Genomic DNA, 23010 nt, shown 5'->3' on the forward strand with positions numbered 1-23010 from the left:
CCGAGACTGCACCAACATCCTAAGAGACTGAGCAGATCTCATCCTTCCCCTCCTCCCCTCTCTCCTGGCTCCATGACCCAGTGTGCCAAAATCCTAATGGGCTTTCTTTCCCATTGGGGGCGGGGAGTTTGCCCTATAATTAACCTTGCTTTGCTACCATGCATCACTTCAGCCAATGGTCCTGTCTGACCCTCTTGATACTGGTATTCTTCCTTAATAAAGTAACTTTAACTCATACACCTGAGTGATGCAGTGAAGTGCTTGGGGAAAATACCTGGCAAGACCTGACACATTGCGTTGGCAGTGGCAATTTTTTTTAAAAAAAGCTGATGTTGGCTACATTCATACGTTCCAGGAAAAACCAAGATGTGATGTAGGGTAGCTCTAGGAATCACTGGAAACTCTATGGCAATCTTTTTGTTTTTATCATAGTTTCCAACAATTCCTAGAGCTACCATACCATAGAGTTTCCAGCGATTCCTAGAGGTATCCTATATCATCTCCAGGTTTTCCCCAGAAGTGACATAGGGATGCAACCGACGTCACAAATACCCACGTCCCTATCCCCAACCCTCCCAATGGTTGCTAGGCTTGACCTGGAAGCCCTGCCATTTGCTCACTCTCTTACACCAGTTCTGCAATGAAAGAAGCAGTCATTTTGTGTATGCACTGGGACTGGAAGTGTTTGGTGTACTTCCATTTACCTTATTTGAAAAGCAGTTTTCAACAGCAAATTCTATAGTGTCAGCAACAAGTTCTCCGCTGGGCAGAATGACATATAGAAACAAGTTCAATACAGGAGCAGTTTTGATGTCCACAGAGAGATCCAGAAGAAACATTCCTTTGGCTAGTGGATTGAAAAACAAATCGGGGGGGGGGGAGAGAGAGAGAGAGAGAGAGAGAGTACTTTGGACTGACGTTCAGCTGCTGGTTGAGGGGACTTTGAAGTACAAACCGGAAGTTAAATTTCCCTCCCCCAGGCAATCCCTTGACTCCCCCCCCTTCCCTCCCTTTATCCCTGTAGGCAAGGGCCAAAAAGGTATGTACAGATGACGAGAGAGCAAGATGGCCATTGCTCCGAGCAGATTTTCTTTCTGTTCTGGACAAGGAAGGGCTAGTGTATTTCCCTGGAGATGCTGAAAGGGGAGGGCACCCCACCGCGTATGAAAACAGCACCTGTTCCTCTCCCAGCCGGCAAGCACCTTTGGATGAAGGGGAAGAAGCAGAGGAAGGCGGGAAGCATTTACCTTTTCCATTCTCCACAGGCTCTGCATGGATCCCAGATTCCACAATACCTCCCTTGGCCATCACCTGCATGGAAAAAAGGAAATGCTGGCAGTGGAAATGGCATGTGGGAGGCTAACCTGTCCAACGCCACATGCTAGGGGTGCTACCCTCAGGGCTCGAGGAGGTTCCAGAAATGCCTCACCAGATCCTGTATAGTAAACTGAAACTTAGAATTCTAATTCTGGATTTGAAGCAATTCCAGCAAAAGAAATAAAATTGCAAGACTGGTATCTGAAGTATAACAAAGATATGGTATTGCCTGGCCCCAAAGGCCAAACCAGTTGTCACTGCAGCAGCTACCACCTATAACTCCAGGACTAGGGCTGCCAAATCTCTGGTGGGGGGGCAACTGGTCCCCATTGCCCAATGCAGCTCGTATTGGCAGCATGAGAAAAGTTTTTATTCGATTCCATCAGTCCTTATTGGCATATAACAAAGAAAAGAGGATAGTCCAAAAGAAAAAGAACAAAATATAATATAAAACAGTTGAGTGATATCAGCGGTTGATTTCTGAAACTTCTCCTGGCGCAGCTTTATAGCAAGTTGTAAAAACTTTGCTACCTTCTCAGTTATATTGAAGGAGTAATCATTTAAAAGACAGCAAACCTCGTGGGAATCAGAAGAACTCCCATTATATTAGCTAAAATAGTGCTTAAATATTTAAAACGAATATCAACATCATAGACAAGAACATGTGGAATTGTCTTGATACAAACGGTATTGCAAAGACAGTGCCTGGCCACACATGCTCTCTTTTGAAATCTGCCGTATAAAATCACAGCTGGCAAAGCTTTAAATCTAGCTAAAGAAAAAGCTCAGTGTTGTCGTGGAATTTGCAGGGACTAATTTGCAGGGGCCATATGATCCACTGCCAATGGAATCTGCAAACTCGAAGGAGAGCAAATTTTGTTAGCCATAATGTATAGATTTTGGAATTCAATATCCAAGATTCTACATTTAATCATTTGATATGCCCCCCAAAGTGGGAGCATAAACAATGAGTCGAGAAATGTTTTTAAAAACACAGCCCCTGGTACTTACCCGAAGTTCTTACTGGAAGTAAAACCACAGTTTCCAGCGATTCCGAGAGCTAATCTTGGCGGCTTCCAGTAAGAACCTTTGATAAGTTCATGAGGGTGCACTTAAAAAATTCTCCCATAATATTGTCCCCCCAACCCTCCCACCAGGTGTCAGGTATTACCTGGCGACCCTACAAGGGGCTGTGCTCCATCCCCTTCCCTTCCTCTGCCCCCGTCCATGGCCTATCAAGTTAGGAGGATAAGGGAGCCAAGGGCCTGACTGTGCCTCAGAGAGAAGAGGGGGGGAAGGAGAGAGTTGATTCGCTTGTTTATAATATTTCTGGCCTGCTTTTCTTCCAAAGGGACCCAGTTCTGTTTCCCTCACTTGCTTGACACTTTTTAACATTGAAACCAGATCCCTGCCCGCTCCTCTTGCTTTACACAGAGCCGGGCAAGGAGGCTGTCTGCTGCCATTATGGCTGACCTTGGCGCTGCGTCTGATCTGCCATCAGGCGCCTCCAAATGGGCAGTTTCTATTGTGCAGCTTCAACATGCCCAACGGCTCCTCTGACAAGGCAGATAATGGTGCCATTTTCCAGCACAAAAGGGGAATGCGGGAGCATGTGCACAATTTGCACACGTGAGGAAGGTGCCCTTTGCTTCCTCTCTGCCCCCAGCTACCTGCACCTACTTTGGCTCCTGGGGCTAGGGTTCACAGGTGCCTGCTGATGGCGGGCAAACTCCCAGGAGATTGCCACCTTACCCAGTGACCCACCAGTGGTTGGCAGGAGGTGGCAAGCTCCCAGAGGTTGTCTGCCACTGGCAGGGACCTCAGGAACATGTGCTGCGCATGCTCCCAATGGGCGTGGCGATGTCACTTCTGGAAGTGACATTGCCACACTGGCTGCGGGAGTATTCCTGCACTTGGTTTGGGGCTGAATCGGGCCCCGAACGGGCTGAATTGTCCCTGCACAGAATGTGAGAGTGCTCCTGTGGCCAGTGTGACGTCACTTCCAGCGAAGACATTATCGTGCAGGTGCCAGAGTGTGCACATAAGCACACGAAGACCTTGCCACCAGCACAAAGTGAGTGCCAGCCCCCCCTCCCAGTGGGAGGATATAGGGACCTGGCAACCCTACAACCAGTGGGAGATTGGGGGGCATGGGGAGCAGCAGTTGGCAACAGCATGACATAAGGTCGCCAGATCCTCTTACCCTCCCAGTGGGAGGGGGAACCCCACTACTCACCTTGTGACATTTCTCGTGCATGTGCAATGCCCGTGCACACTCCTTGTGTGGTGTGATAACATCACTTCTGGGAGTGATGTCATTGTCCCCAGCAGTGGGCATGCCCACCTCCAGGCACAATGACGTCACTCCTGGAAGTGATGTCATCACGCCTGTGGTGAGAGCGTCCACTGCGAGCTGGACCAGGAGGTTTTTTACCTCTGGGGCCCATTCCTGGGGCCTTCCCCCCACCCCCCGATGGCCAGGTACATGATGGCTGGGGGAAGAGATGGGAAGCAGGAAATCCCCTGCCCCCACCAGGGGACTGGCAGCCCTAACATGACATCACTTCCAGGAAAATCTTGAAGTGTCATCACGCCTCTCTAGAAATCACCAGAGACCTCTAGAGAGAACTGATGTCACTTCCAGTTGTCCCCAGAAGTGACATTATGCTATTGACCCAATGGCCATTTTATCCCTGATGCCACTTCAGGTAGCAAAAGGTGGGATGAGGGAGCTCCCCTCCCACAGAGATCACTAATCCAGCTGGCCCAATAATTTCGCAGAGATCTGCCCCAGTCTTGCTAACCAGCCTCAGAAATCTGTTCTTCAAAATGGACTTTGGATAGGGCCTGGGACCTTCTCTGCCTCTGAGTTCTAGACCCGCTCCAGAAATTCCACCACAGTTTTGGCCCATTTCATTAAAGTTAAGGTCATTCAGACTTACCAAATAATAGAAGTGAATCTTCTCTGCTACAGCATCCAGATTTAAGATGTAACGTACTTTGAGCGGCTGAATATGCCCACAGCTTAAGGTCTCAGGAACAGAATCAATATGGATGTAGCTTTTACTTGGTGAATAGTGATAAAATGCTGTTTTAGTTGCACTTTGATGAGAAGGCGTGACCCAGCTCATATCGAAACAGTCGTCTGGCGACTTATAAAGTGCCTAATGAAAAAGGGCCCAAAGATTTGGAAATATTATTTATTAATTTATTTTTATCATGATATGCTGTCTTTCTGCCACAATGACATTCAAAAGAGCTTAAAATGCATTCAAATCAAGGTTAGAACAATGTAAAATATACTGTAGCATGACAAAGAAGCAAAAACAAAAATATCAGTAAAACAAAACCTGGTAACTGTTGTAGCAGAAAAGAGCAAGAGTCCGGTAGCACCTATAAGACTAACAACATTTGTGGCAGGGTAGGAGCTTTTGTGAGTCACAGCTCTCTTCTTCAGATACTGTGACTCACAAAAGCTCGTACTTTACTACACATTTTGAACATCTCGTAGGTGCTACTGGACTCTTACTGCTTTCTGCTGCTATAGACAGATGCCCATCTTGGTAACTGTTGTAAATTTGAAGCACCTTGCCTAAAAGAAAACACATAGTGATGTGAAAATAGCCATAAGCTCTGCATGCTGTGCTCAGGAAGGAAACATATTTTTCTAAAGACAAATGTTAGGAAGAACAGAAGATTTTGGCTCCACTGGCAAGTGGGGAAGATGGAAAGTTTTAATATTGCCGGCTGCAAACCCTAAAGATAATAGTGCAAAACGTTGTAGGAAAATTTTGGTGGGCTTTAGAGACATTGCCCCTCAAACCTAGGATTGATCCCACAGGCTCCCACCCAATTGGGAGGGAAAGAGTTAAAACAGTTTGTCTGAATGAACTACCCATTTAAGATCACTGCTGGTAAAAAAAAAATGCAATGGTCCTGGGAAAAACATCACTTCTCTATAAGGTCAGCTCTTTGCCCAAGCCACATATGTGGCAGCTTAGATTGGCACAATGCAGAGGGCACAATGCTTCCCAAGTCTACACATGTGGTGGCTGGCTCCTGAGGCGCTGCTAGCATTAGTGGGGCTCAGGTTGCTCCCATGGGAGAGGCTGATGAGCAGTGTTCCTGCCCGAGGTGGCAAAATACCTTCGACCATCCTCGCCTGTCCAAGCGAACTATCAGCACCCTCAATGCCACAATGAAAAAGGATACAAATTAACAGGGCTCTTTTTCAGGGGGAACGTGGTGGAACGGCATTCCGGCACCTCTTGAAAATGGTCACATGGCCAGTGGCCCCGGCCCCTGATCTCCAGGCAGAGAGGAATTGCCCTCCATGCCACTGGCGCGGAGAGCGATCTAAACTCCCCTCTGTTTGGAGATCAGGGGGTGGGGCCATCGGCCATGTGACCATTTTGGCCGAGGACGATTTAAACTTTAAAAAACTCCCCTCCCCCCTGTTCCAGCTGACCCAAAGTGACGTCATTGTGCAGTCTTGAGTTTCACCACTGAGTTCCAACACCTCTTTTCCCAGAAAAAAAGCCCTGCAAATTAAAGAGCAAGAAGTGCTAACAGAATGTCCTGCGTTTGCATTGTATTCAACTTGGAGTTGAAGTCTGAGCAGATGTGAGCAATATTATGTGCAAACATGTCACAATGGGCCAGAAAGACAATCCCTTGGGTGCGCTACATCCAAGAGCTCCTTCATCACCCGGAAAAGTAGTGTTGCTGGACAGCACTTGGTAGATCCTCTAGGGGCAAAAAAGTAGCCCCAGCCATGACGCATCACAACCACAGCCCAGCATCCCACAATCTCCCATAGGAAAGGGGCAGGCACTCCCATTCTTAGCAGGCCAACAATGAATGGAAGCATTCCCAGGCTGGGTTCAGACATAAAGAAAAACCATGGTTTATTTTAATGGTGAATAGTTCACGGAGCAAGGTTTGGGCTTGCTGGCAATCACTCAAATCCTTGTTTGTCTTGACGATTGCCAGTTTCATTACCTCTGCTCTGGCCAGGTGTCTCTATAGGCGGAGTGTGTGTGAAGGTAGCCCAAAGGAATACACCAGGATTAAGCTATAGGATGTTGACATTCATATATCACTCAAAACCAAAGCTAAGGCCAGTTTCACACCATGAATTCAGATCCTGGACCGTTTCCACATGTCTTTCCTCCTCACAGAAAACCACACAAAACTCACGGAACAACAGCATCTTCAAGGCCTGATTTCTTGTCATGACTCCGTTTCGTGGTGTGATGACTTCAGAAATCGCACCATGAAACGGAATCATGACAGGAAATCGCGCCATGAAGATGCCGTCATTTTTTGAGTTATGCACAATTTTGTGCAAGGGAAAGATGTGTGGAAACAGCTGTCAGGTCTGCTACCCACAGTACTGCCATAGTATTTTCCTCAGTTGTGTGTTTCACTACTGTAACTTTCCAGTGTTGTTTGTCTGCAGGTTTCAGAAGACAGCTGTGGTTCCCAGGACAGTCTTATCGAGCCTGGCTAGCCACAGACCTTGGAGGAGTTACTTTCACATTCCCAAACCTCTACAATAGCTGGACATATGGGGGGGGGATGGAAAGGAGGATTTGATATACTGCAGCATGTAACTAACACACCATTCTCAACAAGGCTTTGTGTTCAGCCAGAAGCTTTGTTTGGATTACCGATGGACACTTGTACTTTGAATATAATCTTTCAATAAATAACCTTTGACTCAAGAGACCTTGGATTTCTTGCTGCAAGGGGGTAGGAGATGAAATCAGAGTAACTTGAACTCCATAGACTGACAACAGCCCTGGTTTGGCAGGTCCCAAAGCCCTGTTCTCAAGGTACAATGAACATACTTTCGATCTGTGCATAGTGTACACGTGATTCTTTGTATCTGCATTAAATTATTCTCATGCTGCTGTCAATGCATGTGTGATACGAGCCACACATGTATCCAGGAATTGGTCCCTGATTTCATTTGTAAAGTGAATGTGTATTGGCTCTTTCTTACAAACAGATGTAGGCACATTTAGGTAGGATGTACGTGCATTCAATGTAACATGTGGACAGAGCTCAAACAATCAGTTAGTGAAACGGTTTGTATTTGGACAATTATGTTAACTCTAGATAATTACAATTAAACCAAGGTTTCACCTCTCATCTGAAGTGAGCTGAACTGTAGTTAATAAGTCAACTTCAAATGATGGTTTCATACAATACCTAGAGGACTGAACTGAGAGCGAAAATACATCTTGCCAATTACCTGGGGATGCTCAAGTGAAAGATTTTATGTGTATTCCCCAATTCACATGCAGGCTGTTCTTGCTTAACCCATGTGAATGCTGCTTTCCTGAGAGCTCCTTTGGTCTGATTGCATCTGCAAGTGATTCCGGAGGGCAGAGCGTCAATTGAGCTCAGTTTTCTCTGTGAGAACAAGTACTGTAGGCAACTTTGACTTGACAATTGTCATTTATTTAAGGTGTAGGAAAGTGTCAAGATCTAAGTTTCAGTGAATGGATGTACCTCCACCTTCAACTGTCAGGATCAGGTGTGGAGCAGGAGGCAATACCTGTTCCTCCATTCTCCCAGTGTGGAGCAGGTGGCAGTGCCCACCCCCCTTCACTCAGGTGGGATTAGGCTTGGAGCAGGCGGCAATGCCTGCCCCCCTTCACCGAGCCGTAGTCAGGCACAGAACAGGAGGCAATACCCCACCTTTACCCAGCATGTATCAGGCATGGAGCAGGTAGCAAAGCCCACCACCCCTTCACATGGCTGAGATCAGGCAGATCAGGCGTGGAGCAGATGACAATGCCCACCCCCCTCCTTCACCAGCTAGAATCAGTGATGGAGGAGGAGCAAATGCCTGCTTGCCCCCTCTCCCCTTTCTAGAGCCCGTTGTATTTTTTCCCACGATGGGCTTTGTTGCTAGTTGCAATTTATTGTGAAATTACCCATCAAATGGTGGGAGGGCGGCTGGAATAGTTCTCTGGGTTGTTCCTCACCTTTGGCCTTGATCACACCACACCTGAAACCAAATACAGGCCATTCCACTAAGGATGGAAATACATGTTATGAAGTACCTAGGTTCAAAGGGGGGCGGGCATTGCTGTCCAGATCTAATATGTCGTGTGGTTCCTTAACCAGAGTTACGCCATGTTTAATCTGTAGTTGTTAGTCTTTCTCTCCCTCCAGGTCCAGATATTGTTATGACCGCGTTTTCCATGGGAGAGGATACTCTTCTCTGTTTCTTCAGCCAGCGACCTTGACGAGCCGAGCCTTCCCACATCCAAGTTCTCATCAGCTTGAACTTTGCGGGGGAGGCTGGGAACGAAGGGTTTGATGTATCACAGATTTCGTTTTGTATCTCGTTCCTAACAAAGCCTCTGTTCAGTCAAGTCCATCTAGGCCTTGAAATATGGATACTAGTGTTTTGAATGCTGTCTTTCAATAAACCTTTTGGAATCAAGAAACTTTTAGCTTCTTGCAGAAGGGGGGGGAGACGGACTCTAGATAACTGGGATTCCATAGTCTGACAATTGCCACCTGTTCCACTGCTGATACCAGCTGGGTTAACGCGGGGGTTAGGCATTGCCACTTGCTCCGCTCCTAATACTGACGGGGTTAAGATGAGGGTGGGCATTGCCACCTGCTCCACTCCTAATATCAGCTGGGTGAAGGTGGGAGGTGGGCGTTGCCATTTGCTCCCATCCTGCTCCCAGCCTGGGCTTCCCACCATGCCACGTTTTCTGGAGGGACATGGTGCCTTGCCTAGGGTTCCATCCATTTCAGTGCCCTCTAGTGGTGCACCAGGGTATAAAGTGAGTTGTCTGAAACACATTTACTCAATTATATAGTAAGATATATTTCCCTAAATATGTTTTTAACTGAAAAAGAGAATGAAACAGAAAGCATGAAAGTGACTGACAGTGAAAAGACAAATGGAGAAATGGTGGCAGAGAAGAAAGACAAAAGGAGAAAGGAACTGCCAAGTTGTCTCTATTTACCCTCTGGCATTGTTTATGGAAATGCTCTTGATATTGACTGTACTAATCTCACACTATGTAATTTACCCTGAGTCTCAGTGAGAAAGGCAGACTATAAATGAAATAAATAAAACAAATAAATAAGTAAAATAAATAAGAACAGCCCCATTCCCCTTCCAATTGACTGATAAGACGATTAAGCCTGTGCCATAAGGATATTTTTTAAACAGTCAAATCCAAGGAAAACTCACCTCTACGTGAATACTCTGTTCTGTGAAATTGTCAGTGTTGATGAAAAACCGTGCTTTCCCATGGCCATCAGTTTTGTAGCTGGCGCTGTACGGAGGCATCGCAATACGAATCTGGATTGTTTCATTGGCCATTGGCACACCGATGCTATCTACCAGTTTCACCTAAACATGCAAAGCTGTGTGAGTACTGCTGTGACTATATTGATTCTAGGCAGCCTACAGGGCAATTTTGTGGATAGGTGAATTCTGATCTCATCAGCTCTCAGAAGCTAAGCAGGGTTGGCCTTGGATAGGCCGGGAGAGCCTGATCTCGTCAGGTCTCAGAAGCTAAGCAGGCATTGGTTAGTAGTTGGATGGGAGACCTCCAAGGAAGACCAGGGTTGCAGAGGCAGGCAATGGCAAACCTCTGTTAGTCTCTTGCTATGAAAACCTCACCAGGGGTTGCCGTAAGTCAGCTATGACTTGAGGGCATTCTCCACACCCGAGTGATGCTAGAACTTGGCAACCCAGAGGGGCTGCAGTAGGTTTTTGATTCACATGAACACCCGGAACTGTCTTCTACTAAGCCAGACCCTTGTTCTGTCAAGGTCACTATTGTCTCCTCTGTCTAACAGTGGCTCTCCAGAGTCTCTGCAGTAGGTCACCTGACACTTTCAACAGGAGATGCTGAAGGTTGAACCAGAGACCTTCTGCATATAAAGCAGACGCTGCACCACTGAGCCACGCCCATTCCCTAAGGAAGGACAGAGAGCCTGAGGGGCTTTGGCCAGTCCTGGTCCGGTAACACTGCTGTTGTGCCTTACCCTCACAAAAAGGGGGAGCCCAGGCTTGTAATAAGTATCCATTTCTTCAAAGGTAACTTTGCTGAGAGTGGAGGTAATCTCAGTGTAACTGAAGCCTATTAATTCCAACCCTGCCAAAACCAAGCAGACAAATTACACACACAAACAAACAGGGTAACCACATAACATTTCTTATCCTGCTCCCACCTGCCCGATCTGACTTCCCCGGCAACTACTGTTCCTTTCCACGAGCACAGCCTTGTGTGCCCATACCTGTGCCTTCTTCTATGAGCTGGGCAGTCACCCGGATGCTCATGTCGTATCCTTTCCTCTTCAACTCAAATATGTTTGTTTTCACTACCCGAGTGAGACATCCATGTGCATCTGTCTGCATCCAAAGAGCCCAAAAAGCAACAAGTTACCTCTGGTAATGTATTCACTACCCGTGTCTTGCCACATCAGTAATCATGCAAGGAGCCGTCCATTTGTCCCTCTGCCCTTTCGTCTGTGGCATGCATAACTCCTCAGAAAATGAAACCAGGAGCCTCAAAACTGGCCACTGTTTTAAGGCTAATGGTGGGGGTTGCAGTGCCAAACAGGAAGGGGATTTGACCCATTTCTGTGTACCCTTTTGTAATTTCATCCCCTTGCAGAGTTTTTTGACATTGCAGGACGGCGCTCTAGCAGGAAGAGAGGAAGGTATTCCTAATCCTACCCTTTAGAGAGAAATTCTAAACTTTCGCAGCTATTCTCTTCTGGCTTCTCCTATCGCTGAGCTTCTCTTTTGATCAAAAAGGTATTGAAACAATGCTAGGTTAAAGATCAACACTGGAGTAAAGAGGAATGAAGAAACAATAGGCTCTGGAGCTCCAGCTATTACAGAGTGTCATGTCTGACTATAGCCATTCATTCATGCCAAAATGTCTGCTGTCAAGTATATGCTCTGTTCTGTCAAACGTGACTGCATTTTCTACTGCCAGATATAATTCAGTTTCTGGTGACTAACATTCCAGTGAGTTCTCACACGTCCCCAGGTGGCCAGGTGTTTACCAGTTTGAAGCCTTCTTCCTGACTGTGATATGTCTTCTCTCCTTGTAGCCTGATAGCACAAATATACATAATGTTCTCACACAGAAAAAACAACACTAGGTTGTTTGGAAATTGGGAGGGGGGAAGAACAGGGGTAGAAAAGTGATGTACTTTTCCTATGTGGTCATTCTGGTCAACATTCTGCAAGAACTGCTTAGTTGCTTACCTTACTTCTAAGTAGACCTTTGGAGTTGAATATGGAAAGAACTGATTTCTGAATAAAAGTCATTTAACCAAGAACCTGTGTCTTGCTACAATGAACCAGGGATCTGTCTACTGTATTTCACCATCCAGAGTCTGACACAGAGCCACAAAATGGTCATTGTTCTTTCTGCGGGACAAAAAGGCCACCCCTGCAGTTGTGAGACTCACCTCACCGCTGAAGTCTTCACATATAGCCTCTGGCATTCTTCTACTACATTGGGATCTGCTTTCAGCATATTTCCGGCAGACCCTAACCTTCACCAGGCCAGGGACTGGCTTCCCATAGGTATACCTGTCACAAGACACAGCCCATAGCAGTGACAACAGGAGAACCCAGGCCGGTTCGAGGCCAAATGTTAGTACAGGAAGAGCCCTCTTGAGCCAACAGGCATCTCATCTTCCATTCAAAGGCCAAAATCACCCCTCACACTGTCCTCAGTCACTTCAAGGACCGCCAGCCCCTCACTGGAGATCCTGTGGTTCAAGGTTAGGTTGGTGGCCTTTGGGGACGCCCATCTACACCAGTTCTAGAGGATGGTCTGTCCCCCCCCCCCACTTTTGTTTCACAAATTCCTGGGGCAGCTGCGTTTACATGAGTTCTTTGGTTCATGTGAAATGGCCTTAAGAGGATACGAGGCAGATGGGCAACGAGGAGGAGGAATTTAGCCGGGTCTCACTTACGTTCCACAGGCAGTCACTTTTAGTTCCTCAGTGTAAATTGTTATGATCCTGGGCAACTTCACGGAGACCTCATATTTGGGCAGCTCTAGAGAAAGGAAAGAAATACCAGCATAAAAGACAGGACATTAACAAATTGCGACTGAGTCCCCTGTCCCCAACAGTGCAGAAATGATACTAAATAAGGCCAAATCCTCACTGAAGTAAAACAGCCCATTACTAGTAACGAGAGCCAAGCTGTGCAAAGAACACAGTTTGGTGTAGTGGTTAAGAGCAGCAGGACTCTAATCTGGAGAGCCAGGTTTGATCCCCCACTCCTCTGCTTGAAACCAGCTGGGTGACCTTGAGCCAGTCAGAGCTTCTCGGAGCTCTCTCAGCCCCACCCACTTCACCGGGTGATTGTCACGAAGATAATAATTGACTAAACACAAAACGAAGGTCTCCAATGCAATAGCAATGTATGAGCAGTCTCCTAGGACTGCAGGGAGGCCAGATACACTGCACGGTGTGCAATAAATTCCGCTTGTAAGGAATTTATTGCACACCGTGTAGTGTATCTGGCCTCCCTGCAGTCCTAGGTGACTGTTCATACATTGCTATGAAGATAATAATAACAACACACTTTGTAAACCGCTCTGAGTGGGCATTGTCCAGAAAGGCGGCATATAAATCATATGTTTTTTACTGTTGAGGTGTAGCTGGGCAAGGACCACTTTCACCTGATGTGTTTGTCTTCTCTGTTTCAACAGAGGGGGAAATTAGAATCATCATCTTGCAGTTGAAAATGGTGCAGCCACGCAAGATGGGAACCAGCTGCTACGGTGTTGACTTCTAATACAGCCATGGAGCAATGACAACACTTCCCATGTGTATTGGATTCCCATGGCTGAGCGCATTGTCCAGGGATGTTGAAACAGCCTGGCAGCAAGCTAGGCCTAGTGGGCCCTGAGATGCTGGCCCACATACCTACCTGTATGCATCATAAGAAAACAGGGTGGGCTGAAGTATGTATGTAACATGCCGCCCTGCAAACGGGCGAGATCAACAACTACCCCTCCGTGTGACTCCGGTATCGTAGCCTCCACCTTGTGGAAAGGCCTCTCATGTTTCCTTCATGCCATAAAGGATGTAGAACGGAATTGTTCAGGAGGGCATTTTTATAAAGGCAAGAGGGCTATATTAGAATGGTTCAGGAGGATGCCTTAATAAAGGTAACAGGACTGTGTATAGTATGCATTATATTTGCTGGATGTATTATCCTGCTCTTCCTACACCTTCTTCTATTATGCAATACCATTTTTCGATATTATTTCTAATAATGTCATATTTTCCTATATTCAGGGCTTTTTTTCAGCCAGAACGTGGTGGAACGGAGTTCTGGCACCTCTTGAAAATGGTCACATGGCCGGCGGCCCCGCCCCCTGATCTCCAGATAAAGAGGAGTTTAGATTGCCCTTCACTCCACTGCAGCGGTGCTGCAGCGGCACAGAAATGATCTAAACTCCCCTCTGTCTGGAGATCAGGGGGTGGGACCACCGGCCATGTGACCATTTTAACTGAGGGAAGTTTAAACTTTAAATAACTCTCCCCCTTGTTCCAGCTGAGCCAAAGTGATGTCATTACGCGGTCCTGGAAGCGTGTGCACACTTTGCACATGCACATGTGGTACTAGGAGCACCACCTCCCACCAGGAGTTGCCCCCTGTGCTGGCAAGTTGGCAACCCACTGAGTTTCACCACCTCTTTTCTTAGAAAAAAGCTCTGCCTGCATTGTATTTGCATTCTGAATCAAGCCTATTATTCTATGCTGCAGGGTGTGCATGTGCGTGGAATTTTTAATTTTCTCATATAAAAGCATCCTTACATATAGAAAAACTAGGCTGTCCCATTGTGCATTACTTTTTTTTACATGCAAGGAACCAGGGCTGGATCGAGGAGGAGCAGGGGGGGTAATCTGCCCCCAGTGCCGCCAGAGAGGAGGCGCCGGGAACAGCTGCCAGCTGCCTGAGTGCGCAGGTGGCAGCGTGGGCTGCCTCGCAGCCCCCCGCGCTGCCTTTCACCTGCCCTGCAGGACAGGGGGCAGCGTGGCTGCCCATGCCATTCACCAGCCCCACAGGAGAGGGGCAGCTGGCCGCCCCCTGTCCTGCGGGGCAGGCGCATGGTGCGGGCGGCTTCGCAGCCCCCTGTGCTGCCTTTTGCCTGTCCTGCAGGACAGGGGGCATGTGGCAAGCCGGCCGCCCTCTATCCTGCGGGGAAGGCGAAAGGCAGTGCGGGGGGCTGCGAGGCCGCCCGTACCATTCACCTGTGGGGAGGAGAATGGCACGGGCGGCTTCCCAGCCCCGCACGCTGCCTCCGCCACCCTGCGTGATAACGTCACCAAAATGACATCATCATGCAGTGCTGGGAGCACACACGCGAGGTCAGACTAGGGTTGCTCTGGGTGCCAGGAACCCTAGATCCGGCCCTGCAAGGAACTTTCTAAATGGGAAAGACTCCCAAACTCTGATCTTCCATCTCCAGCCTGAGGTCAAGAAGAGCAACCTTTGTTTTGCTAAACATGTACCCCAATTTTATATGTCCTCCTTCTGCTTTTTGTTCAAAAGTGATGGTTGTCTCCTTTAAAAAAAATTCAAAAGGACAAAAGGGACTTCTTTGGGTCCCAGAATTATCTCCCATAATTGTCTAGTGTTTTTCAGCCAGCTCCACAGGAACATACATACAATTTCATTTTCCATCAAGCTGGCTGAATACACAATAGACAAATTTGGAGAGATGTGAACTGTTAAAGAAAAATGGATGTGGTCGACGTCAACTGGTGCTCTGCATGTCTGCATCTTGGCTTCCCTCTCCAGCTCCCAGGGTCAAGAGAGTCATATCTTACCACGTTCCTTTACTTCAAATCGGTGTTCTATGTTGTTTCCAGAACGTTTCTGTACCACCACCTTGTAGGTACCGTGGATAGGCTCAAAAGTGAGAGGAAAGGAGAGCCGGGTGAAGCCGTTCTGCAGCTGGACATCTTGCCACTGAATTAAGCGGTTTTCGTAGGGGTCCTGAAATTGACAACCACAAGGCATGTTATAACTGGAAAGGGAGGGCTCAAATGCTCCAATAGATAACCATTACCATGGTCCCGCTCCAATCAAAGTTAATGTCATGTATGCCTGTCTGCATAAATGCCATGTATATGTTAAGTACTACCTGTCTAGCCTCTGGGGCTAGGAAGAGTTCTGAGTGCCTTTCAATGCCTATTAATTAGGAGCTCAGTGTGTTATCTCTGCTTTGAAGTTTTGCTGTGAGAGCCAACCTTCTTGGGCCCAGCTGCACCTAACAGAAACAGTGCCTTCTCTGGGAACAAGGGTGATTTCACTCAGGGAGTCTAAACTGTGGTATTTTTTGTCTCTGGCGTGTGCACCAAATTTCCAACGGGCCTCTTACCCAGGGGTGGGACCTTACCCTATGTCTAACTACTCTTTCTCTTAACCCGTCACTTCTGCCAAGTTTACTGTCTGAACACCTTGAACCTGATGGATTACCAATAAAAGTTACTTCAACCAAATCACTGGTGTGTTTGCTGTGAAGAACTGGGGAATCTACCTGCCAAGAATTGACACTTATTCTGCAATTCGAAACCATCTCAATAAGTTTAATAATCAATGTGGGGAAAACAACAACCCCTTTTTGCAACCTTCTTGAGCCATTCACATCTAGAGTTAACGTTTAAAGCATTTCCTCTCTTCCTCTAGTGAAGAAGTAGATTTATTGTCATTAGCCATAGGCCATCACAAGATAAGTAAAACATACTTTATCTAAAGAGTTACATCCAGCATCATCATTAAAACAAATTAAAATAAACTGTGCAAAGAATCATACTGGGCATAAGGGCACCCCATTCGGAGAAGCCTCGGATCTGATCTTCTTGGTTGTTAAACTGTGAAACTCTACAGGATACATGACTGTCACTGTCTGTTAACAGGAACTCAATTTTCTCAGTTTTTGAGTATGCTGCTGCAGCAGGTAAAATTCCAGCCAGAAATTTAATTTTAGGTGCATTATATAGCAGGCAGTATAATAAATAATGAGGAAGGTTCTCCACTGCAGATAGTCCACAAATACAAACCTCCTCCTGAGACACCTCACAAGTGGGATTTTGGAAGGGTCTTGGAACCATAGATCATTGCCCAAACGCTCTATTGATTGGCTTATTCCGGGATTAACGGGCCAACAAAGGCACTATGTAGCGTTTGTTGACCTGGCTGCCACTTTCGATTCAACTGGGCAAAATTGGCCAAAATAAATATAGATAAGAACCTGTTATTTCTACTCCGTGAGCTCCATAAAGGCACCACTGCACAAATTACAGTGGGAAACTTGATCCCTAACCAACAGTATCCCTATCAGTAAAGGTGTGAGCTGCCCCTTTATTATTCAGTCTATACATAAATGACGTTAACGAGCATCTCTCTGGCCCTCAATTCAGGTTGGAACAACAGAAAAATCTCTTTTTCTCTAGTGTATCATATTTAAAAAACCTATTTGCTCTAGATAATCTGCCACTTGTGCACTCGGCTCAAGGACCCTGTGGCGGAACGGGCGCTGGCTCTCAGTCTGGGCAATTGAGCCGCCATCAATGGCCTGCTAGCCCTGCTATCTGCCTCCCACCGTCCCTGGTGGGCGTGGCTCACACTCTCCGTCGCTGCCACCACTCACTGATTTGTACACCGCCTGACTGAGGGGCAGTGAGACCCCTCTGGCTGAATTTCCCTACTGGGAAGTGAATTCCCCAATCTTTGGTTGGGTCCTGGAGAATTGGCAACCCACCCAGGTCTGGCCTGATCAGTTCTCCCGGGCTCCCTCCCTTCTCGTAGCGTGCCAAGTGGGGGAGGTTACGTAGTCAGAGCACCACAAGGTCCTTTATATTCAAAAATATATAATTTAATACCTATATAGAGCACTATATACAAAGCAGGTAAAGGCACAACACCTAGGGGTCGACCCCCCTGTTCAGCACTCACAGGGCAGAAAATCAAACTGAAGAGAACCGCCGCCTGCTTTCCCTACCACACTGTTCCCTGCTCTGCCTTAAGGGGTGGGGGTCTGAGGGAAGGTTCCCCCTTTTATTTCCTCTCTGCTGCCTCCCAGGCCCCCCACATTTAGGGCCTGGGCCACCGGGTCTCACCCCGCAGCAGGAGCCTCTCCTTCTTCAACCGAGAAGGCGACTCTTTTTTCTCCTCAGGATCGTCCCTGTCTCTCTATTCAGGCTCCACCCCTTATTTCTCCCGCACTTTCTTGGCCCTGGGGCAGCTGGGAGTTGTAGTCCAGGAAGAAGGGCATCTCACACCAAGACTCCTGCCGGCCCCTTCCTGGCCCCACAGCCCATCAGACCTCAGGGGGAACATTTCCCCCCCCCTTTTTAAAACAGATTAACTGCAACCAGCACTCATCTCACCCTTGGCAACCATTTCGTTACAGACCCTCTCAGCACTAGAGATGTGACTCCTATGTGAACAGCATGGCTCTTGTTGGGGAGGAGACCCAGAGCTGGTGAGACCACATAAGGAGGACCAATGTAATGGGAAATTCTGGGAGCATCAAGGTTTGGGGGCCTCAGCCCTAAACTGGTTATGAGGATGAACTCAAGCAGCTTTGCAACATGTTGACGGCAATGGCTTTGCCAATATTTTTACAGGGCTTCTTTAGCAAGTCGCTAGAGGGACTCTTGAGCACACTCAGGGGTTCACTGCCCACTGTTCTCAAGGCCAAAATGGTTTGTCCTTCTCCGGGGGTCGAATCCTAAGGGCTGCAGAGCCCTGCATGGAAATCTGTCACTGCTGGAAAGCTGCTGGAGGGACTTAAACATTTGGAGACTGCGGCAGAACCAAGAGGCTCTTTGTCTGAAGAATTAATTGTTTAATGAGGCAAATGGCTAGGGAAAAATGAAACATTTCACAAGCGTGCTTCTGCACGTTAATTAACAGAAACATTTGGTTTTACGGTACGGCTGTTTCACGAAGTTTTCTCTTGTTGCCTGACAACCTGAACTGAAAAGATCAGGGTGACATTGCTATGCCTGAGGTGGAAAATCCCCTTCACCGAGGGGCTTAATTCCCTGGGAAATTCATTAATTTGGGCTTACACCAGAGACCTTCCTAATACTAATGGCTCTGGCCACACATTAATAATAAATAATTAATAATAAATAATAACTGCGCTTATATAACACTCTTCTAGACAGATTAATGCCTAACCCAGAGCGGTGAACAAGTTAGTGTTATTATTATCCCCACATTGCAGCTGGGGAGCTGGGGCTAAGAGGAGTGGCTTCCCCAAGGCCACCTACTCAGCTCATGGCAGTAGTGGGATTCAAACCAGTAGAGTGCTGATTCGCAGCTGAACCACTTAAGCATTGTGCTACAACACTGGCCCATCCTCCCACATGAATAGTGTCCCCAGTGGTTGCCTGATGTAACTGTCTTGCTTGGATCCAGCGAGCAGCCACTCCTGAGGAATGCGTGTAGAAAGAGTTGGTTTGGTGTTGGGATTAAGAGCAGCAGGACTCCAATCTGAAGAACCAGATTTGATTCTCTACTCCTCCGCTTGAAGCCAGCTGACCTTGGGGTCAGTCACAGCTCTCTCGGAGCTCTCTCAACCCCATCCACTTCACAGAGTGATTGTTGTGAGGGTAATAATAACGCACCTCGTAAACCGCTCTGAGTGTGGCATTAAGTTGTCCTGAAGGGCAGTATATACATTATTATTATTATTATTATTATTATTATTATTGTTATTATTATTATTATAACCCCGTCTAATGTCCATCTGGTTCTGCCCTGTGTGCAGAACAAAAACAACAAAAAACTGGGGGCCATCTACAGATTGTAAAGGGACTCCCCAGGTTGGGAGAAAGATATATAAACTAAACAAACTGGAAAAACAAAAAAACCAGCCAGGTGAGGGCTGAGGGTGCTCAGAATCTGGTAGGATACGGAAGGCAAATTCACATCAGGAGGAGAACTAGCTTGTGCCACACCCAGAGGGCTTTTGAAAGCCAGGAAGGGAAGATACAAGGACTGGGGGGAATTTCCTAATTCCCCCCCCAGTGATTACGCCAAAGGCCCCCCCCCCACTACTTGTAGTGTCTAATTAGGGTCCTCATTTCAGAGCAAAAGAACTCAAGAAGGATCTCTTTGGCTGGAGTCTTATGCTGAACCTTTTGTAATTCTCTCGGTACCCACAAAGGTCCTTTGTGATCTCCCCTGGGCAGAAGTTGCCATTGCAGCCCGAGAAATTACTCACTTACCTCGATGTAAACCAAAGGAAACTGTGGAGAGAAGAACAGAGGAAGAAATCAGAGATAGTCCAGCAATAGACTAATGCCACCTAAAAGCAATTGTGGGCTCCCTCAGCCACTCTCCCTTACAACAGCTTAGTTTTTTCCCCATTAGCAGGTACCAATCTGGGGGGGGGGGTCTGTGAGGCAAAAACCTGCACTTCACACCTGGCAATGAGGGTTAGGTCCTTGGTTATGGTTTCCAACCTCCAGGCGAGGCCTGGCAAGCTTCCAAAATTACAACTGATCTACAGGCTACAGAGATCACGTCCCCTGATTGCTTTGGAGGGCATTATACCACACGGCGGTTTTGCCTCTCCACAAACATTACCATTCCTGTAGACCACCCCCAAATCTCCTGGAATTTCCCAGCCTGGAGTTGATGACAGAGCTTCTGCCAGGGAGAGTAATAACTTGGCAACTCCTTCTGAACACCCAATAAGAGTTTGCTTTAGGGTTGCCAGCTCCAAGTTGGGAAATTCCTGGAGATCTGGGGGATGAAACCTGGAGAAAACCTGGAGAAAGTGGGGTTTGGGAAGGGAAAGGACCTTGGCATGGCATCATTCCATAGAGTCCACCCACAAAAGTAGCCATTTTCTCCAGGTGAACTGATCTGGCTTGTTTTAGTGGCCGGTTTTTAAAAAGGAATGTTACAGTGGCCAGTGACCACAGGTCTAGGCTACCGGAGCAGGATGTGTGGGGTCCTCCCAAGTCAACCTCCATACCACGTCTTCAACTCTAGACGGAGCCAGGGCTTTTTTTCTGGGAAAAGAGGTGGTGGAACTCAGTGGGTTGCCAGCACAGGGGGCAACTCTTGGCGGGAGGTGGTGCCCCTGGTACCACATGCACGTGCGCAAAGTGCGCACACGCTCCCAGGATCAATGACGTCACTTTGGGTCAGCTGGAACAAGGGGGGAGTTTTTGAAAGTTTAAATCGCTCTTAGTGAAAATGGTCACATGGCTGGTGGCCCCGCCCCCTGGTCTCCAGACAGAGGAGGGTTTAGATTGCCCTCCGTGCCGCTGGAGCAATGCAGAGGTCAATCTAAACTCCCCTCTGTCTGGAGATCAGGGGGTGGGGCCACCAGCCATGTGATCATTTTCAAGAGGTTCCAGAACTCCATTCCACCGAATTCTAGCTGGAAAAAAAAAGCCCTGGACTGAGTGGTACCACCACTAGAAAAGCCCTGTCTCTAATTTCCATTGATTAAAAAAAAAAAACCCTAGCTCAAAAGATATTTCTGTGAATTATTCTGGATGCTGCTGTGATGTCAAGATGAGGCTTACCTTCTCATTCAGAGGAAGGAAATCTTCATTCAGAGAGATTATTCTAAACAAAACTGAGAAAGAAAGAATTTCAATGTTATTTTGTAGCTTTGTCTGAGCTGCATGGCTCAGAGTCTCTCTACAGAAGATTTCTTACATGAGGACGCTCAAGTGTAATAGGGAGACGCAACAGCCAGGAAGCGAAGTTTAAAGGCTCTGTCAATTTCAGCTCTCTATACAAGATAGCTCCTCAGAGGGTTTGTTAATTTCATCTTTGCCTCTCAGAAGGCTCTGTCAATTTCGCCTCATTACATGAGGGGAGTTTTAAACAACAGAGCTAGTGCAGATGGCTCCTCAGAGGGTTTGTTAATTTCATCTTTGCCTCCATAAAGGGGAGATGAAATTGCCCAAGCCTTCCGGGAGGTGAAGATGAAATTAGCAAGCCCTCTGAGGAGCGATCTCTGTCGAATCTGTCATTTTTAAGCTACCCTTGTGTAGAGAGGTGAAATTGACAGAGACTTTGGCTGTGTCTTTTTAAACTACTCTTCCCGGCAAACATTGCATCTCCCTACACTTGAGCATCCCTGTGTAAGATGTCTCATGTACAGACGTTCACAGAAATACGTCACATATGGGGCCAAGCTACAAGTGATGAATGACACTCGAACAGCAAGTGAACAGACCCACGTGTATTCCTCCCTGTTCACTTGCACTCCACTTGCCCTCCACTCGTTCACTTGCACTCCACTTGTTCACTTGCATTCCACTTGCCCTCCACTTGCCCTCCACTCGGGCAAGTGGAGTGCAAGTGAACAGGGAGGAATACACGTGGATCTGTTCACTTGCCGTTCGAGTGTCATTCATCACTTTTAGCTTGGCGGCAGAAGGACCCAGGTTCAAGCATCCGCGGTATCTGCACTTAAGAGGATTTCAGGAAGGGATCCGTGTGCACATTCTTAGGCGCCTCATTTTGTTGTCTCTGCCTTCTTTTTATGGCTCACGTTGCCTTTGGATGTTGGAAAGCCACCAAGAGGGGGACTCAAGTGGAAGTTGTGCCACAGATTTATCAAAGGATCGAAAAGCTTGTACAGGATTCATTTCTGCACTCGAGCCACCTGCTTACCTTTCTGCCCTGGCTTGTAGATGGGTTTGTCAGTCTGGACAAAGGCCAGGCTCTCCAGGTTCTTGACCAGCACCGTTTTTTGGCTTCTAAATTCGTGTGTTGGCCCTTTCACCACCACTCTGAGGAGCACTACAGATGAACCATTCCACCTGGGAACCTGCAGAAGAGAAGAGGGGGAAGGCGGGAGGGCTTGGGATCTTCAAATGGCCGTTTTCTGGCTAACGAGTAGTTGTAAGGGCGATTCAAAACAGATACGTCCTCTAGCCTTAAGACTGCTGATGGATGGGGAGAAATGCAAAAGCTTTCCAAAAGTCACAGGAAAATCAAACTTTTCCACACATTCAAAACACAATTTGTTGTCGCTTATACAATGCGATCCCCTTCCCAGTCTACATATACTAGTTGGTGATGTGGGGAGAAGTATACCATTCCATACCAGGAGAACTGATTTACCCCACCTTTAAAAAAACACCCATCCTTTTTAATTTGTGACATCAGAGTTTCTGTTTCAATGATGAGGCATTTTTTATAGACAAGGAACACATCAGGTTTCTTTTAAAAAGAGAGAGTTAGAGCTGTTTGGTGTCCAGTGTTTTCCATTACCTCCAATCAGAACTGCTCCAAATGCTACCTTGTTCAACTGCCCAGCATTGCCCATCCACGTTGTCCTCTTCTTGAGAGTGGATTTGGGGAGATCAGATCACATGACCTCTCAGTGTACAGGGCCAACGTTTTGGGCTGAGCACTCCGCCTCTACTCTTTCCTCAGCATCTTCATCATGCTCACATTTGTTCCTGACTATTCCTGTCCACAGGTACAAAGCCTACGTGCACGCCATTTGAACATGCAGGGATCCTTTGCTCTTTTGTGGGAAATGGACATAGGAGAGGCGGGGCTGGCATGCTTGGCCCTGTTCCCCCTCTTCATGTATTGGCCCTGAACATCGGTATGTCATGCATACAGAGCTATAATTATCCTTGTAATTTCTTCAGAACCCC

At 47.2% G+C, this 23010-nt stretch overlaps 1 protein-coding gene across 1 annotated transcript in view; it reads right to left on the minus strand.

The window, feature by feature from the left end:
• LOC129345705 (alpha-2-macroglobulin-like) overlaps positions 1-23010 on the minus strand; it is a 91146-nt gene that overhangs the window by 59886 nt on the left and 8250 nt on the right. The window contains exons 3-14 of the mRNA XM_055002931.1: positions 22013-22169; positions 20911-20963; positions 19597-19617; positions 15181-15349; positions 12304-12388; positions 11791-11914; positions 10603-10717; positions 10351-10460; positions 9548-9709; positions 4260-4481; positions 1248-1311; positions 705-847 (exon numbers count right to left, since the gene is read on the minus strand). Coding sequence (XP_054858906.1) covers positions 705-847; positions 1248-1311; positions 4260-4481; positions 9548-9709; positions 10351-10460; positions 10603-10717; positions 11791-11914; positions 12304-12388; positions 15181-15349; positions 19597-19617; positions 20911-20963; positions 22013-22169 — 1425 coding nt within the window. The remainder of the gene's footprint in view (positions 1-704; positions 848-1247; positions 1312-4259; positions 4482-9547; positions 9710-10350; positions 10461-10602; positions 10718-11790; positions 11915-12303; positions 12389-15180; positions 15350-19596; positions 19618-20910; positions 20964-22012; positions 22170-23010) is intronic.

This window comes from Eublepharis macularius, chromosome 18 (genome assembly GCF_028583425.1).
Source record: "Eublepharis macularius isolate TG4126 chromosome 18, MPM_Emac_v1.0, whole genome shotgun sequence".
NCBI classification, from domain to species: domain Eukaryota; kingdom Metazoa; phylum Chordata; class Lepidosauria; order Squamata; family Eublepharidae; genus Eublepharis; species Eublepharis macularius.